Consider the following 20329-nt stretch of genomic DNA (forward strand, 5'->3'; position numbering starts at 1 on the left):
ACAGTCTGTACAGTGGGTTATTGAAATCAGTCTGTACATTAGGTTATTGAAATCACAGTCTGTACAGTAGGTTTTTGAAATCAGTCTGTACATTAGGTTTTTGAAATCACAGTCTGTACAGTGGGTTTTGAAGTCACATTCTGTACAGTGGGTTTTTAAAATCACAGTCTGTACGGTGAGCTTTTGAAATCACAGTCTGTACAGTTTCATTTTGACATCACAGACTGTACAGTGGATTTTTGAAATCACAGTCTGTACATTAGGTTATTGAAATCACAGTCTGTACAGTAGTTTTTTTTAAATCACTGTAAAGTGGGCTTTGAAATCACAGTCTGTACAGTGGGCTTTGAAATCACAGTCTGTACAGTGGGCTTTGAAATCACAGTCTGTACAGTGGGTTTTGAAATCACAGTCGGTACAGTGAGCTTTTGAAATCACATTCTGTACAGTGGGTTTTTAAAATCAAGGTCTGTACAGTGGGCTTTGAAATAACAGTCTGTACAGTGGGTTTTGAAATCACAGTTGGTACAGTTAGCTTTTGAAATCACATTCTGTACAGTGGGTTTTTAAAATCACAGTCTGTACAGTTAGCTTTTGAAATCACAGTCTGTACAGTGGGTTTTTAAAATCACAGTCTGTACAGTTAGCTTTTGAAATCACAGTCTGTATATTAGGTTATTGAAATCACAGTCTGTATAGTAGGTTTTTGAAATCACGGTCTGTACAGTGGGCTTTGAAATCACAGTCTGTACAGTGGGCTTTGAAATCACAGTCTGTACAGTGGGCTTTGAAATCACAGTCTTTATAGTGGTTTATTGAAATCACAGTCTGTACAGTAGGTTTTTGAAATCAGTCTGTACATTAGATTATTGAAATTACAGTCTGTACAGTGGCCTTTAAAATCACAGTCTGTACAGTGGGTTATTGAAATCAGTCTGTACATTAGGTTATTGAAATCACAGTCTGTACAGTAGGTTTTTGGAATCACAGTCTGTACATTAGGTTATTGAAATCCCAGTCTGTACAGTGGGCTTTGAGATCACAGTCTGTACAGGGGTTTTTTGAAATCAGTCTGTACAGTGGGTTATTGAAATCCCAGTCTGTACAGTGAGTTCTGCAACTTTAGACTGTATTTAAAACTTTGTCATTTAGAGGCTTCACGATTTACAGTGTAAGAATTGTTAAAATCATGTTTTAGAAGATATCTTGTGTCAACTTTCTTCCTATGGAAATTAATATCCCACAGGGTCCTTCTTGATTTTGGATGAAAATCTCGCCAAAATGGAAAATAAGGTTTTCTTAATTAATTAAAAAAACAAACAATCAAAATACATAAAAGTTTAAAAATAACAAAAACAACATTTGATTAAACATGCCCAGTATACACATGATACCCATATACAAATGGCATTCAGATTGTTTAACACCACTCTACCCAACTGCAAAATACATCACATGGAATCCATTAACCCCTTTATCTCATTTGGGATTGAGTGCTCAGCATCCATTATCGGTAGTTTTCAGTGCCGTCGTGGGAAATGGAGATCAAATCTTTTTGTGGGAATTGGAGATCAAATGACTTTGAACCTGACTTTGAAAAATTGTGATTATTCTGTTAACAAAAAAAATGGCTATTCATACTTTTCCAGCAATGAAAAAAAAATGGAAATATTGGAATCACCCCATAGTTATATACAAACAAACTGCAACAATTAAATATATTAACACATTTGAGCATTTTCTTTTTGCACTTTTATGCCCCCTTAAATATTTTTAATAGCTACTTAAAGAAACAGGAAACCCAAACGTTTTTCTTTCATGATTCAGAATGAGCTTGCAATTTTAAATCACTTTACAATTTACTTCTATTATCTAATTTGCTTTGTTCATTTGGTATCCTTTGTCGAAAGCATACCTACATAGGCTCAGTAGCAGAAATGAACAAATGGAAGCTAGCTGCACACACACATATATATATATTGTCACTGGATATCCCAATGTGTTCAGCTAGTTCCTAGTAGTGTATGGGTGCTCCTTCAACAAAGGATTACCAGAGAATGAAGCAGATTTGATAGTAGAAGTAAACTGGAAAAACTGTTTAAAATTGTATAATCTATCTGGATCATGAAAGAAAAAATGTGTTTCATGTTCCTTTAAGATGGACTGAAATATTTTACGTCCCTTTAATTTACAAGCACATAATTATATATATATATATATATATATATATATATATATATAGAGAGAGAGAGAGAGAGAGAGAGAGAGAGATAGATATAGAGAGATATAGATAGAAATAAAAGATTCGTTTTTACCTGGATTTGTATTCTTTATTAATGGATTATAAATTAATCAATAACATAGTTGCTTGATAAATTGACCCCTATATCTCATACTGTAAATTTATCAAGTACATGCTTATTAACTGCACCAGTTTAAATAAACACTCAGTGACTTCACAAACACACTTCCTAAGTCTGGAATGTCTGTTTCAGAATCACAATTTAAATTTTGCACATAGAAAAAATTGTTAAAGCAATGAGGAATTTGAAAGCAAGCTGTCAGTAAACTGGAAAAAAAAACCCACTCAATCTCTGTTTAAATACATTTTGTTTTAAAATGGAAAATAAATAAAATAGAAACAGTCCAATAGTCAATGCCCATTTAATAATAATAATAATAATAATAATAATAATAATACTAGCTGATCATTGTGCAGCATTTTTAAAACCAGTTACACTTAAAAAGATGTGGCCTCTTGCCAGAATATTTTATATCCCCCATATTATCTGGCACAGGAATATCTATCATATTTTTATCACCAAAAAACAACAGCAAGGCAGTGCATCATGCACAAATAAGAATGCTGGTGACTGGGTGAGGCTAAGGCAACTAGGCCCGACCTACATCTGGCCCCAGCCCACTGGGCAAATGCCCTGTATTATCTATGGCCAGTCCGGCCCTAATTGAAGGTGTCATGTAACTTCCTCCGATAAATGGCTACTGCTCAGAACTGGCATTTCTCTTGGGTTACTGAGCAAGACTTTGGGGCCGATTTATGCAGCTGTTTCCGCGCGGGCATATAAAGACCACTGCTCCTTAACCCATCTGCAACCTCTGAGGCGGTGGACACCTATCATCCAGATCTGTACAATCATCCAGATCTGCTACAGCGGATAATGTCCGCCCGCATCTTCATAAATCGGCCCCTAAATCTATGTTTAACCTCTTTTGGGGGAGGGGTTAAACACAGAGTCCCAGGTTAAGTAGTTGAAATAAGAGCATGTTATTTTTCCACTACAAAGTCCTTGTAAAGGTATAGCGGCCTTGCGATTTATTTCATGTGCAGCATTTATTTTACATACATTTCTTAAAATGTGCATTAGATGTAAAAAAGCCATAGCAAGAATAACCACAGACTCAATAATAAGGAAAATTATTCTTTCAGGAAATGAGTACCAAGTAACTTGGTGAACTTTTTTAAAAAAAATAATCTTCATTTATATCAAGTTACAACTGATATTTAAAGTAATTGACATTTAACTATTTGATAAGTAACTTAAAAGAATAGGAGAACATTTGCATTGTAATACTATTCCAACTCAAAGATTTTTCACGTTGTGACGATCAATACAGTTTCTATTCACAATCTTTATTCATGTAGAAGGACTTGTTGAATGTGTTGAAAGCTCTCCCATGATTTAAAGGGGAAATTTAGCCCTGAATGAAAATAGGCAACCTAAAAATAAGCATATGTCACCACCATTTTAATATTTATTAAAGGGATATGAAACTCAAACATTTTCTTTCATGACTCAGATAGAGCATGCAATTTTTTTAAAAAAAAGCATTCTAATTTACGTCTATTATCAATTTTTCTTCATTCTCTTGGTATATTTTGTTGAAACGCAGGGGCATAAGCTCAAGAGCCTGCCCATGTTTTGAGCACTATATGAAAGCATTTGCAAAAGCTGCCATAGTGCTCCAGATGCCTACCTAGGTATCTCTTCAACAAAGAATAACGTTGGAATGAAGTAAATTTGATACTAGAAGTAAATTGGACACTTTTTCAAAATGTTATGCTTTGTCTGAATCACAAAAGTAAAAATTTGGGTTTCATATCCACCATAACATTGATCACTTTTTCAACTAAGTAATTTTACAAAGTGCAGGCATTCTATGGGGCCTATTTATCATTGCGTCAATCTCGATGCATTTGGTGAAGTCAATACGATCACCAGACATCGCTGCTGTGAATCTACATACCACGGCCTTATTTATTAAAAAGTCTGTCAAAAACACGTGCGTCAAATACAGACATTACCCAAGTGGCTGTGGGTAAAGCCTGATGTAAGATCATAAATCCCCTCAGAGTGCATGCGCTTCATCGAGTTACTGCATCAAACATATATACGATGCACTGTAATTCCCCCATCTTCACTATCTTTTTTGCCTCCGTCTGAAGGGGTTCAAGGGGGGCAAAAATTGTACAGACATCAGGCTTTAACCACAGCCGCTTGGGTAATGTCCATCTTACCTGGGTAATCCTAGGATTACCCGGATATCGGACTTTACCCGTAACATATACAGTATATATATATATATATATATATATATATATATATATATATATATATATATATATATATATGTGTGTGTGTGTGATATTAACATATTCTTTCTATAGATTCTTATATTCAATGGCTATTTTTAAAAAAATTATTATTCCTGTAAAACTGAATTCCACTGAAGAAAAATATAGCTATTTGTTGAGACTCAAATGTAAATTTTATGAAGGGAAACAGATTTGCACTTTCTTCTTATCAGATATGTAGACTAATGGAGACTAAGGAATATTTTTTCCAAGTCAGCTGTATCTTTTATTTATTATAATTGTAAAATTGTAATTTCCGTTTAGATACAAACTGTTCTGCAGTGTAGTTAGATCTTTGTCCTGTGTTTCGCTGTGAGCTAACAGAACAGGATATGTAGCATTTGTACAACAAAGGAACAAAAATAATATTAATAAAGAATTGTATTCGAGCAGCAGTCAGCTGTGTATGAAATCTGCATCATATTACATCATAGAGATTAACAGATATACAGCTAAAGAAGATACATTTAGAAAATGGTAGCTTCAGCAAACCTTGATTTTGCAGAAACTATAAGACCTGAGCAGAGAGACAGCAACATGGGAATGCACCTTCAGTCTCTATAAAAACTAGTGCGACAGCTGTGGCAGAGGCGTAACTAGAAACCACAGGGCCCAGGTGCAAGAATCTAAGAAGGCCCCCCCCCAAAAAAAGTAAATTTGATACATATCTTCTTTTTTTTTTACATTTAACTCAGAAAAAAAAATGTGAACCAGATTACGTCTGCAAAAGGAGGTACCCTGTGCCCACAGTCTGTGAGATGGTCTGACCCCCTATTACTGTATATAGTGAACTGTTTAACCCACCAGTACTGTATATAGAGTTAGTGACACAGTCTGTAATCTGCAGGTGAGATGGCTGGCCTGCCCCTACCAGCCCCAGTACTTTATAAAGTGACCACAGTAGTCTGTGACATGATCCAGCCCCCCCATACTGTATATAGTGGTACTGTATAGTGACACTGTTTACCCCACGCCCCCCATGCTGTAGTAACAAGGTCTGTAATTTGCTGGTTCCACAAACATACACACACACACACACATACATGCATAAATACACACACAGTCACATACATACATACATACACAGACACACACACACACACAAAAACACCAATGGGTAAAACAGAAACACTAACCCCTGTAGTCAGAGACACTAGTGAAGCATCATGTCACACTCACATGATATCAGTGCAGACAGTGGCAGGTCAACGTTTTTTATTGTAAATTTTTTTTTTTTTTAAGCTGTGCCCCCACCCTTGGGGGCCCAGTCGCAATTGCGACCTCTGCACCCCCTGTAGTTTTGCCCCTGGCTGTAGGGCTCTGCTTCTATAACGGAAGAGATAGAGATTAAGGGGCCTATTTATCAAAGTGGGAGCAGACATGATACAATGTAGCGTAATCATGTCCGCTGCACAGCTGCTGCAATACCGCCCCCTGCAGATTTGCAGCCAATCAACCGCTAGCAGGGGGTGTCAATCAACCCGATCGTATTCGATCGGGTTAATTTTTGTCCGCCGCCTAAGAGCAGACTGACAAGTTATGGAGCAGTGGTTTAAGACCGCTGCTTCATAACTTCTGTTAAAGGTTAAAGGCTAAAGGCTCGCCGGAAACAAGGGGCATCAAGCTCCATTTGGAGTTTGATAATTCGGCCCCTATATAGTGGAGAAGAGTATGAGTAAGGTAATATGCCAGATCACTATTTAGGTCTTTTCTTAAGTATTTTGTGCAGTTCTGGAGGACATGTTTCCAACACCTATAATTAACCCCTTTGATGCGCATGACAAGTTATAGCAACCTATAGACACATGAGAAGTCCTTTTCGCCATGCAGGGGGATCGCTGTTTTCAGCGATCCCCAGTACTACAGGCTAAGGATCATTGGTGGCCTAGTGGGCGGTTCACCCAGGCTTCACGGGAGTACCGGCCAACATCACCACGTAGTGACGTCACAACGGGACTGAGCCAGGATTCAACGGTAGCTGCCAGGGGGCTGGATGGGGGAGGTTTTTCTAACCCCTCAATCTCAGCTCCCATAGCAGCTACAAAGCTCCAAGACCCCTCATTTGAAAGAGAATGATCTGCTTTTTTCAAATGGTGGAGCAGTACTTCAAACCAACTCTTTTAAAAATAACGTAAAAGAAACACACAAGGATTTGGTTGATAATAGAACATAATATGCACAATGATTTTTTTTTTCTAGAGACCCCTAATACAACATAGTTTACACTAAAGTGTAAGAGCTAAATTGCGCTCCACTCGTAATCTCGCCCTATATTGGCCCAAAAGAGTTTCACAGTTTGATTACTATTAGATATGGATATACAGTAAATGGGGCAAATTTATCAAAGGTCTTGCGGACCTGATCCGACAGTACGGATCAGGTCCGCAAGACCTCGCTGAATGCGGAGAGCAATACGCTCTCCGCATTTAACATTGCACCAGCAGCTCACAAGAGCTGCTGGTGCAACGCCGCCCCCTGCTGACTTTCGGCCAATCGGCCGACAGCAGGGAGTTGGGGTTGAATTCCAGCGATTCCTGTCCGCCTCATCAGACCGCTGCTTCATAACTGCTGTTTAGACTCGCCAGAAACACGGGCCCACAAGCTCCGTTCGGAGCTTGATAAATGGGCCCCTATGTATGTATTTATATATATATATATATATACTGTATATATATATATATATATATATATATATATATATATATATATATACACACACACACTTCTCTTGTAAAAGGATTTGTTCTTACTAATTTGTATATTTTGTTTTTCTATTAATATAAAATTAAAATAAAAAATCCAACTTAGCCTTTTTATGAACAAAATATATTTCCCTGGGTTAAAAAGCTTGTTCAGAGTTATAGATGGACAGACACAAATACATACAATAGATAGATAGACAGAGGGTCAGACAGAATGATCGTTTTTTTGTTTTTGTTTTAGTTACTTTTCTCTTACTAGTTGTCACAAAAAGCTTTGAAGCTCTACCTGCAAGACAGCATATTTTTTTATTTAAAACATAAAAGTCAGCTATGTAAGCACACCTGTATGCTAAAACTAAAAAACCTGTAATTAAACTGTTTACACCTCATGCGCCAATCAAAGTTGAAGAGATAGTAAAAACATACTACTGTAACTTCTTGTCCGCTGGGAATGCTACAATAAATTGCTGAGAAACGCGCTACTGATTTTTGAGTCAGCCAATAGGTTAAAGAGACATAATAAAACTGAAAAGTGCATGAGTGCATCTCAGTTTTTAATAGAAGCATGTTTTCTGTGTGATTTTTATTCGCAAAACTGCCTCTAGTAAAAGTCTTACTTTTATAGTGTCATATGGACATATGCTGAATGTTCCTATGCACCAACAGGCAAATAACTCAAGTTCTCAGGGCAGGCATAGTGTTTGTATGCTGATGCACAAGGAACTCACAGCATATGTACATATGTTGCAGAAACAGAAATAAGTTTTACTAAAGCATTTTTGCTAATGGCAATATATTGAGAAAAACACTTTCTGTTTAAAATTGAAATGCATTCAAGCACAATTTAATGTTGACTACTATGTCCATTAAAGGGACATTATACACTAAATTTTTCTTTGCATAAATGTTTTGTAGATTATCCATTTATATAGCCCATACAGTTTTGTTTTTTTAAAATTTATAGTTAGGAGATTTTCAGACTCATAACCAAGTTTTAGGAGAATACTGATGTATACCTCCTTCAGCTTACTCCTGTTTGTGTAAAGAGTCTTTACATATGCAGAGGAAGGGGGGGGGGGTCTACTTTTTTCCTATAGAACCAATCTGCAGTGAGTGTTCCAGCTAACCTTTTCAACAGAGCTAAACTGTGAGCTTCTAAGTACGTTTTTAAACGGTTTTATACTGGATTTTTAGATCAGAATCTGTGCATATTATTGTTTATAGTAGTGTCTATTACATGCAGTTAAATAAAAATTGGTGTAAACTGACCCTTTAAATATTGGTAGACAATTGCATGCCATATTTTTGAAAAAAAATATTAAAGACCAGTGTAAATAAATATGTTGTCTTTACCATAGCTTGTTGTACACTAAAGGGAAGGCATTTAAAGCAAGTTAGGAAATTGCCATTTTTAATCGCCTACCTATATAATAATTCCTATATGTAAACTGAATCTATAAATTTGATTTTCCTTTACTCAAAGCCTTAGATCTTGACTGCATACCACAGTAATGTTATACTTTCATGTGAGTTTTATTTTAAATATATTTCAAATTACCATAAGAAAATACCTGCTGCATTATTCAAGATCATGGAATATCTATATTGCATGGAGTAACAGGTCGTTAACTAGATAACACAATAATACATAAATAAATTACTGTAAATTGCATGGTGATATACCACATATATTGTTATAAAGGAACAATTACTATTTAGACACATTTACCAATATATAAAGACCCTTTAAAAGCAAGAATGGTGGTTAGAAAATAATCATAAAGAATATTTCCCAGGAATTTTTTTGTTTACATATATGGTTAAGGTACAAAACACATTAACTGAATACACATTAAAATATATTAGCGTCTAGCTTTTGATATTGATATTATTTTTCCTCTTTATAGAAAACAAATAAATTCTCTGGGTGTTTTTTTAGTTGGATGTTAGTTGAGAATATGGCAAAGCCTTGTAAAAAAAAAAATGAAATAAACTAAGTAGTAAAGAAAAATAAATAAATATGTAATGTGCAGCCAGGTATTGTAATCCCTTCAATGCGTAGGATGCCCGCAATACATTGCAATGGCTTTTAGTTTGGATCTTTATCAGCAATGAAAGGGTTAACATGGCGCATAGAAATAAGCGCGCAATGCCAGAGGTCATTTATAAAAAAAAATAATAAATAAATAAATCCCAGCCAATGGTGAGATGTCTTAGTAATTTACCTGTTGCTCTTAGAGCTGATAGGGCGTGTGGGGAATTTGGGAAATTTGATATCTTTCCATTTTCCAGAAATTTCATTAGGAATGTAAAGTAAAAAAGATAGAGAGACCCAATAAGAATGGCCACTCTCATCATTCGTTCTGCAATTTAAAACATAAATGTTTGCTCCAAACACATTCAGACCCTGCAAGAAGTAAATGAAAGAGAATTACTTTTTATTTTTTATTTTATCACTGAAATACAAAGCTTTACACTTTCATTATCTATGAAACAGGTTGATTCAAACAAGCAAGCTGTTTAAATAAAACTGTTTTTTTTTCCTATATATTTTTTTTGAACAAAACTTTATTGTCATTATTTTGTCCCTTGTGCAATTATGTGTTCCATTTATGATTTATTGCAAAATATGTTAAATCTGTAAACCATTTTTAAACAGAAATGTATAGAGGTTAATGAGTAGGGTACAGTATATATAAACCTAGATATCTTGTCTTATTACTGCCAAAGGTGATATCATATGAATATATATAAAGGGACAAAAAAAAAATAACCTAATCTTACTATTGTAATGCATTTTGCAATATTATTAAAGGGACATTAAAACACTAAATAATTACTAGATAGAATGATGCAGTCAAAGAAAAGGTTAGTCTTAGAATAACATGTTGATGTATTTTTTGCTGTTTAAATATTGACAAAATAAGTGTAAAGTGTCTGTAAAGCAATAGGAGCTGCCATGTTGTAACTTGTGTTACCTTCTCTGCTGTGGCTAATTAGGGGCAGTTATAAATAGGTCACTAGAGTGTGCAGCCAATGGCAGTTTGGAAAATAACAGTGTTCTGCACTTCCATTTCTAACAGGAACATAAAAACTCATTATTTCAGAATGGAATTACAGGAAAAGGGGACAAAATAAATAATGAAAGTATATTGCAGAGATTTTTTTTATACATAAGATTTATCATTTTATATTACCATCTTAAAGTGTTTAATGTCCCTTTAAAAAAGGTTGCTTTAGCCTTTTTCTAACATGGAAAACAGCACTTCATACAAATGCAAATTTTAGAGATGCTGAATGGAGTGTACTCATGTGCACAAGTCTGATTGGCAGGCAAGCAAGTGTATGGTATGTATCCACCAATCAGTGCCTGTCAAGACTTTGCAATAAGCATCAGGTGTTTTTTTAACATACTTGCTATTGCAAAGTGCGTTAAAATAATATTACCGTACTGTAAAGTCACACAACTTAAAGTGACATATAACATACAAAAATGTTTCTTTTAAGATTCAGATAAAGCAAATTTTAACAACTTTCCAATTTACTTATAGGGGCCGATTTATGAAAGTGCGAGCTGACATAATCCGCTGTAGCGGATCATGTCCGTTGTACATCGATAAATGCCAACAGCATACGCTGTTGGCATTTATGATTGCACAAGCAGTTCTGGTGAACTGCTTGTGCAATGCCACCCCCTGCAGATTCCGATTGGGCTGATTGCTGTTCACCGCCTCAGAGATGGCGGACGAGTTACGGAGCAGCGGTCTTAACAGCTTCAATAGGGGCCATTCGGGGGTTGATAAATCGGCCCCATAGTATCTAATTTGCTTTGTTCTCTTGGTATCCTATGTAAGCTCAGGATCAGCAATGCACTACTGGGAGCACGCTGCAGATTGGTGGCTGCACATATATGCCTCTTGTCATTAGCTCACCTGATGTGTTCAGCTAGCTCTCACTGGTGCATTGTGGGTCCTTCAACAAAGGTTACCAAGAGAATGAAACAAATTTGATAATAAAAGTAAACTGGAAAGCTGTTTAAAATGTTCTGTTCTATTTGAATCACGATTTAAACTATTTGGGTTTAATGTCCCTTTAAAGCAACTTGGATCTAATGATTAAGTTATACATATATTATAATTTTATATTAAATGTGGGATATATGTCACGTTTATTTTGTACTTATTTTAGAAATGATGGTCATGATTAACCAAAAAATAGTAAATGTGCTAAGGTACAGTGGAAAAATATCATGCTCTAATTTGTATTCATTCTAGGGGACCGATTTATCAAGCTCCGACCGCAACTCCTTAACTCGTCCGCCACCTCTGAGGTGGCAGACAGCTATCTACCCGATCGCATATGATCGGGTTGATTGACACCCCCTGCAAGCGGCCGATTGGCCACGAATGTGCAGGGGGCGTCATTGCACAAGCAATTCTAGTGAAATTGTTGTGCAATGATAAATGCCGACAGCATATGCTGTCAGCATTTAACGATGTGCAGCCGACATGATCGCTACAGCGGATCATGTCCGTTCGCACTTTGATAAATCGGCCCCTAGAACTCTATGGGGTCAATTACCGTTTACAGGACTTCTCCAGACTGGCTCCCATCTTGTGGAACTCCCTGCCTCGCTATACAAGATTCTACCCTAGTTTTAACAGCTTCAAGCGTAAAGACTCTACTATTCAGGGACGCTTACAACCTACACTAACCATTCCTAACTCCATTGCTTTCCCCTTGAACCCCTTAGCATGTAAGCCCATGAGCCCAGCTGTTTGTAGATCGCCTTTATAAGAGCTGACTACAACAGTGCAACTCTCGGCAGGCCCCTCTACCCATTTGATCCCTATAAATCTTATCTTGTATACCACCTATGTTTACAGCGCTGCAGAATTTGTTGGCGCTCTACAAATACCTGATAATAATAAAAAATAATTACAATATATCGTCAGATTTGTTTTTTTGCTTGGTTTTCAGCATAAAAGGGCACGTTTTGTTTTGAAGTGATTATAATGGTAGGTTTTGGGCTGTTTCTCGGAGCTGAGAACACATTTTTGACAAAAACATAAATTATGCTTACCTGATCATTTCCTTTCCATCTGTATGAGGAGAGTCCACGGCTTTATTCCTTACTTGTGGGAATACAGAACCTGGCCACCAGGAGGAGGCAAAGACACCCCAGCAAAAGGCTTAAATACCTCCCCCAGTTCCCTCATCCCCCAGTCATTCTGCCAAGGGAACAAGGAACAGTAGGAGAAATATCAGGGTATAAATGGTGCCAGAAGAACAAAAAGTTTTGGTCCGCCCAACTGAGAAAAACACGCGGGGGCCGTGGACTCTCTTCATACAGATGGAAAGGAAATTATCAGGTAAGCATAATTTATGTTTTCCATCTTAATATGAGGAGAGTCCACAGCTTCATTCCTTACTTGTGGGAAACATATACCCAAACTCTAGAGGACACTGAATGAAAACGGGAGGGAAAAAGAGAGGCAGAAAAGACACAGGATGCAGGCACCCAAAGTCTATTCTAAAAAACAAAAAAGAAAAGTGGTCTTCAGCAATGATGAGGGAGACTCCACAGACTCAGATGTTATATCCAGAAGCACTGCTGCTTCTATTAGTTCCTCTTCTATTTCTTCTTCTTCCCCTTTCCTCTTCTATTTTTTTACAGGAATCAGCGACAAAGGAACTAGAAGAACCCCCACAGGTGGTCTGGCTGAAAACAAGAAGAGTCGTGCAAAAAGAGAAAGAAGGAGGAGAAGATGGAGAAACAAAAGGACAAGAAAAGAACAAAAAGAAGTGATCCTAGAGCTTAAGTTTACAGTCCCCAGAAACAGTAATTACCACTGAAAATGAACTAAGTATAGTCAATATTTCTGACTATCACCTTACCGAAGATGAAATAAAAGTTTTATCTAAGGGACTTGGTTTTGCACCCTCTAATAATTTTTCAAGTTTTGGTACTCTGTTAGATTTAAATAAATTTGTTTGCAAACTTTCACTTAAAAGGTATTTTGCTCAGACCACAGATCATGAAATGCCTAATATAGGAGCTATAGAAAACACACAACAAGAAATTAACACAATTCATGTAGAATTTAGTGATGCATGTGCACATACCACTCTAAATGATCTATAAATAGACAACTTTAGTGAGGATAGCTTCAGCCAAAAACCTTTCCCAAAACCAAAAAAACATAATTCAGAATTTTACCCAAACTTTTTTAGGGGACCGTTGATTAATGCTTTCCAAAAAGCTGTCCAATCGGACATATTTTTATTGGAAAAGACTACCAAAAACAGTGCTGCCTCCCCTAATCTGACGTTTAAAGAAAGACAGGCAATTAAGTCTTTGCAAGATAATGAAAATATTGTAATAGGTAATTCCGACAAGGGAGGCAGCATTGTTGTAATGAACAAAGATAGTTATTTTCAAGAGGCTAATATACAATTGTCAGATGAGAAGGTATATCGTAAACTATACACTAATCCCACCAATGTATTTAGAAATGGTCTTAGGAAATTGGTTGCAGATGGCATTTCTTTGGGTATCTTTAAAGATGAGGACATGAATGTTTTGGTCCCTGATAACCCCATATGCCCTATTTTTCACCATGTACCCAAAATGCATAAGGATGTGGGCTGCCCCCCGGGTAGACCAATTGTGGCTGGCATTGGCTACATTTTTGAGCCTTTAGGTGAGTAATTGGACTCCATTCTCTAGCCATTCGCTAAGTCACAGTTGAGCTACCTACGGGACAGCTCACATCTACTTTGCACGCTGGATCATATTGTTTGGCAACTGAATTACATCTGGTTGGTTATTGACATCACCTCTCTATACACTTCTATTCCTCAGGCCTTTGGTATTAAGGCGGTTGAGTTTTTCGTGCGACATAGATTTATCCAGGATTGAGTATATATGTGAGGTGCTCAGGTTTCTTTTGTCGCATAATTATTTTATGATTGACAATCAATATTATCTTCAAATCTGTGGCACTGCCATGGGTGCAAAATATGCGCCTTCTTTCGCGAATATTTTTGTAGCATGGTGGGAACAGTTTTACATTTATACATCTGTAAACCCATGGTATGATGACATTAAATTATTTGTAGGGTACATAGATGACCTGCTTCTCATTGTCAAGAAACCGGTTGATGATGCCTCTTTTTCTGAATTCATGAAATTTTGCAATAATAATGAAATGCGCCTAAAATTTACCGGCGAATAGAGTGGAGAGCTGGTCAACTACTTGGACCTTACTCTTCAAGCTTTTGATAATGCTATTGTCCCCAAGACTTTTAGAAAATTGACGGCAGGGAATACAATACTCCATGCTAATTCTCAGCACCCACGGCACCTGGTAGAATCTATACCTAAATCACAGTTCCTTAGATTGAGACGAAATACTAAGTTAAACAGTATTTATGAACAGCAATCTATAGATCTTAGGAACAGATTTGTTAGAAGAGGAAACAATTTTCAAAAGCTAGAAAAATGCAGAAATATGGTTAAAACATATAGCCAACACGATAACCACATTAAGCCTAGAGATGATAACTTTGAGGATGCAATTGTCTTTACTACGGAGTTTAGTCAACAATATCATGACATTGTGAATATTTTTTTTAAAAAAACATTTGCCTATTCTGGCTACTGATGATGTTTTACGAAAATATTTCCATAAATGCAAGTACGTTCCAAAAAAATCAAGAACCGTAGCTCAAATGCTATCTCCCATCAATCACATAGTACAGCTAGGAATTGGTTATCTAATAGAGGTACTTTTAAATGTGGGGTAAGAACATGCCATGTGTGTTCCAGCATATGTCCAGGTAATATATTTACTTGCATTGCTGACAGGACCACATATAACACAAATTTTTATGCAAATTGTGGTACACAACATGCAGTATACCTCCTTACTTACTAATTTTTGCCTCTGCCAGTATGTTGGCAAAACTACCCGTTACATCAGAACAAGATTTAATGAACATGTTAGAGATGTCAAAAACTACAATCCAGATTCCACAGTAGCTAACCACTTCAATTATTTACATTTCACCAATATAACTAATTTGTCATTACAAATAATTGATATTGCCACAATCCCTTTTAGAGGTGGCAATAAATCTAAAATTTTAGAAAAGAAAGAACTATATTTGATTTTGAAATTACATACACGCCACCTGGCATGAATAAAGAATGCAATATTAATTTCTTCATAGATAATTGAGATTGCATTCTGATTTTGGGTATTGTACATTGTTACTGTGTTTGGTTTATATACATTGTCTTGATAATTATTTTGTGGCAATGTTACATGTTAATTTCAATTTCTGCAACATGTTTATATTGTCACTGCCATTTCCTTTCACTATTTTTAATAATGATCAAGCTGCCTTTAAAGATAGTCAATAAGGGTATAATAATGTATGTCAGTCATCTGTTTTTATGTACTTTTTTTTTATCATGTTTAAATCAATTCTGTGTCTATAAAGGTATTCTATGTTTTTAACTTTTTTGTGTTTGTATTATAAGGCAGTGAAATAGTTAACCTCTTGCTCACTGTCTATAAATAGACAAGGTTGTAACATAGACATTAGTCTATGAGTAAGCACTGCTAGGGGGCGCGAAACACGTCAGACTGCTCTTACCTGTCCTGCCATGTCTGTTTGTGTATTTTTAAATATGATGAAATAAAGGATTTTTGTATTTTTATACTTTGGGCTTTGGAGTAGTGCCTGCATCCTGTGTCTTTTCTGCCATTACTTGCTGCCTTATCCACCATTTTTTCTGCTACGGCACTCCGGGTGATCACAAGACTTCCTTGCATACCCTTTCCAGGGGGTTGATTTCTGGGTAGCGTGGACGAATGCTGAGTGCTGCGGTTGCACTTTCTTCTAAAAAGAGAGGCAGACCCTATTCTGAGGGCATCACAGCCGGCAAAACCTTTCTCCCAAATCAGACACAACCTTAGGGAAAAACCCCAACCCAGTGCGAAGAACAGGCTTATCTGCATGAAAAACTAGCCGCCATCTCAGGGACTCTGCGTGCCGAAGCAATAACCAGTAAAAAAAGAAACTTCCAAGACAGCCTTTTAATGTCAACTGAATGCATGGGTTCAAACGGAGCCAAGGAGGAGTGGAATGTCTAAACACAGGTCTGATTCTAGACAGAGCCTGGACAAAAGACTGTACATCAGGAAGCTCAGTAAGCCTCTTATGTAACAATACAGATAGAGCCGAAATCTGTCCCTTTAAGGAACTAGCGGCAAGTCCCTTCTCCAAACCATCTTGGAGAAAGGAAAGAATCCTGGACACCCTGACCTTGTGCCAGGGGAATCCACGCTCTTCATGCCAGAATAAGTAGGTCCTCCACACCTTATTATAGATGCGACGAGTGACCGGCTTTCTAGCTTGAATGAGAGTATCAATCACTCGCACAGAAAAACCTCTCTTGGCTAGGACTACGCATTCAATCTCCACGCAGTCAACCTCAGAGAATCTAGATTCTGATGAACAAAGGGACCCTGTTCCAGCAGATCTCTGCGACAAGGTAACCTCCATGGAGAAGATGAGGACATCCCCACCAGGTCCGAAAAACAAATCCTTTGCGGCCACGATGGAGCAATTAGAATCGCCGAAGCTTGCTCCTGCTTGATGCGGGCCACTACCGGAGGTAGCAGTGGTAACGGTGGAAAAATGTAAATTAGATTGAACCTCCAAGGCACTCCTAATGCATCTATCAGCTCTGCCTATGGATTCCTGGACCGCGACTCGTACCTGGGCAGCTTTGAATTGAGTCAGAACGCCATGAGATCTATCTCCGGCGTCCCCCATCTGTTGCAAATCTCTGCAAACACCTCAGAATGGAGAGACCATTCCCCCGGATGAAATGATTGTCTGCTGAGGATATCCGCTTCCCAGTTGTCCACACCTGGAATGTGGATCACTGACAACGAGCAGTTGTGGGCCTCCGCCCATTCCAGAATCTGAGATACTTCCCTTATTGCTAGGGAGCTCCTTGTTCCCCCCCTGATGGTTGATGTAAGCCACCGAGGTAATGTTGTCTGATTGGAATCTGATAAACTGGGACAAACACAGAAGAGGCCAAGCCTTCAGAGCATTGAAAATCGCTCAAAGTTCCAAAATGTTGATTGGGAGAAGAGATTCCTCCTGAGTCCACTGGCCCTGTGCCTTCCTGGCACCCCAAACGGCTCCCCATCCTAAAAGAGTTGCGTCAATAGTCACAATCTCCCAGGATGGTCTGAAGAAGGATGTCCCTTGGGACAGGCGATCTGGACAGAGACACCAAGAGAGCAATTCTCTCGACTGGTTGTCCAGATAAATCTGTTGAGACAGATTTGAGTGGTCACCATTCCATTGCCTCAGCATGCACAGCTGAAGAGGTCTGAGATGGAACCTGGTGAATGGAATGATATCTATGCTGGACACCATGAGCCCAATTACCTCCATACACCGGGCCACAGATGGCATTGAGGAGGTCTGGAGGGCAAGACAATTGGAAGTAATTTTGCAACGTCTCTGGTCTGTAAGAAAATCCTCATGGATATGGAATCTATTATCATGCTCAAAAATCCCACTCTGGTACTGGGAACCAGAGAACTGTTTCCTAGGTTTATCTTCCATCCATGAAATTGAAGAAGAAGAAGAGGAAGAGCTCTTGAATGGTCTTCTGCCAGCCAGCAGAACAGAGCCTGGACCAGGATGTTGTCCAAGTATGGTGCTACTGCAATACCTCTGAACCTTGCCACCGCGAGCAGAGTCCCCAGAACCTTCGTAAAGACTCTTGGAGCAGTAGCCAGACCAAAAGGAAGAGCCACAAACTGGAAGTGCTGGTCCAGAAAGGCAAATCTTAAGAACTTGAAGTGATCCTTGTGTATTGGCACATGAAGGTAAGCATCCTTCAAGTCTATCGCAGTCATGAACCGTCCCTCTTGAACTAAGGGCAGAATAGACCTTATCGTCTCCATCTTGAACAATGGGACAGACAGAAACTTGTTCAAGCACTTTAGGTCAAGAATCGGGTGAAACGTACCCTTCTTCTTTGGGACCACAAAAAGGTTTGAGTAGTACCCTAGACCTCTCTCTGATAGAGGTACTGGCACAATTACTCCCAGGGCGGAGTGATCCCTCATGCACCCTAGAAAAGATTCTCATTTTTCTGATCTTAAAGACAGGTTTGATAAGAGGAATCTGCCCCTGGGTGGATGAGATTTGAAACCTATCCTGTAACCCTAAACGATGACCTCTAGAACCCAAGGGTCTTGCACGTCTCCCAACCAAGCCTCCACAAAGAGAGATAGTCTGCCCCCAACACGATCCAACGTCGGATCAGGGGCCGCCCCTTCATGCTGACTTTGTTTCAGCGGACTGCTTGCTCTGCTTGGATTTATTCCAAGATTACAATGGTTTCCAAGTTCCCTTTGACTGATCAGGCTTCGCGGAGGGCTGCTGACATTGGGATTTATCTGAACGAAAGGGACCTTTAGGTTTATTCTTCTTATCCTGCAGTAGAAAGGCACCCTTGCCCCCAGTGACCGTGGATATGATAGAGTCCAGGCCTGGACCGAACAGAATCTTCCCCTTAAATGGAAGGGAAAGCAATCTAGATTTTGAAGTCATGTCAGCAGACAAAGACTTCAGCCATAGAGCCCTACGGGCTAGCACATAAAAACCTGATGTCTTGGCTTTAAGGTGAATAATTTGCATGTTTACATCACCGATAAAAGAATTAGCTAGCCTCAAGTCCTTAATTCTTTCCTGGATCTCATCGAGGGGAGTTTCCACCTCGATCATCTCCGATATAGAGTTGCACCAATAGGTAGCGGCCCCAGCTACTGCAGCAACTACCGCTGCAGGCTGAAACAAGTACCCGTGTGCTGAAACATTCTTCTTAATAGAGTTTCTAGATTCTTATCCATGGGCTCCTTAAACGACAAAATATCTTCAAGCAGGATAGTGGTGGGCTTAGCAAGCGTGGAGATAGCTCCATCCACTTTAGGGACAGATCCTCACAACTCTAATTGAGAATCTGGAACAGGGAACAATTTCTTAAAAGAAGAAGGGGGAAAAGAAGATCCAAGTCTCTCCCATTCATTCTTAATAATATTTGCCATCTTTACGGGAACCGGGAAAGTCTGTGGCACCACCCTGCCCTCATAAACCTTATCAAGTTTAGGAATAGAAGGTTCCTCGGGTAATTTAGGTTCTGGAACTTCTAACGTAGCCAACACCTCTTTTAACAGATGTAAGTGCTCGATCCTAAAGCTAAAGTCTGGTTCCTCCGCAGCCGGAGTTTTAGAGGCAGCAGATACCAACCCAGAAAGAGCCTTCTCTGAACTCTCAGAGGCGTCTTCATCAGCGGATAATCTAGTATCAGATAAGTCCAACAAATTAGTAGATGACACCTCGGAAGGATAGCAATATTTGACCTTTCGCTTGCGCTAAGCAGGGCGAGGTAAAGCACGAAGGCCGCAGACACTGCAGTTTGTAACTGTTCAGAAAAGTCTGGCAGTAAAAGGGCCCCTCCTGAAGGAAGATTAGCAGTGCAATGGGAGGCTGCATGTGTAGTAGAAGATGATTGCAGGGAACGCACCTCACGGGACGGAGACCCCCTCAGAGGTGGACGGCTCACTGGTACTAAACATCCTTGTCTTTTTAGATATAACTATCTTATCAAGGCATGTGGAACATAATTGAGCAGGCAGGTAAACCGTAGCCTCCTCACAATAAAAACAAGTATTAGATTTAGGTAAAAAGGGAGTACCCTCTAAAGCATCAGAGTCCTCCATAGCTTGCACTTTTAAGATGGACAATAGAACAAGATAAATGGCACCTTTATACCCCCAATGGCTGGTGCACTCACCACCTCCTATGACCCACGCCCCACAGAGAAACCACTTCTCCTGTAAACCACACGGTCAGGCAAGAGGAAGTCAAA

General features: G+C 38.5%; 1 protein-coding gene across 2 annotated transcripts in view; it reads right to left on the reverse strand.

The window, feature by feature from the left end:
- Nucleotides 1–20329, reverse strand: part of CAMTA1 (calmodulin binding transcription activator 1) — a 181446-nt gene that overhangs the window by 31301 nt on the left and 129816 nt on the right. For both annotated transcript variants that reach the window (XM_053690379.1, XM_053690380.1), the window contains exon 13: nucleotides 9582–9763. In XM_053690379.1, the coding sequence (XP_053546354.1) occupies nucleotides 9582–9763 (182 nt within the window). The remainder of the gene's footprint in view (nucleotides 1–9581; nucleotides 9764–20329) is intronic.

The sequence above is a fragment of the Bombina bombina genome, chromosome 8 (assembly GCF_027579735.1).
Source record: "Bombina bombina isolate aBomBom1 chromosome 8, aBomBom1.pri, whole genome shotgun sequence".
Lineage (NCBI taxonomy): Eukaryota > Metazoa > Chordata > Amphibia > Anura > Bombinatoridae > Bombina > Bombina bombina.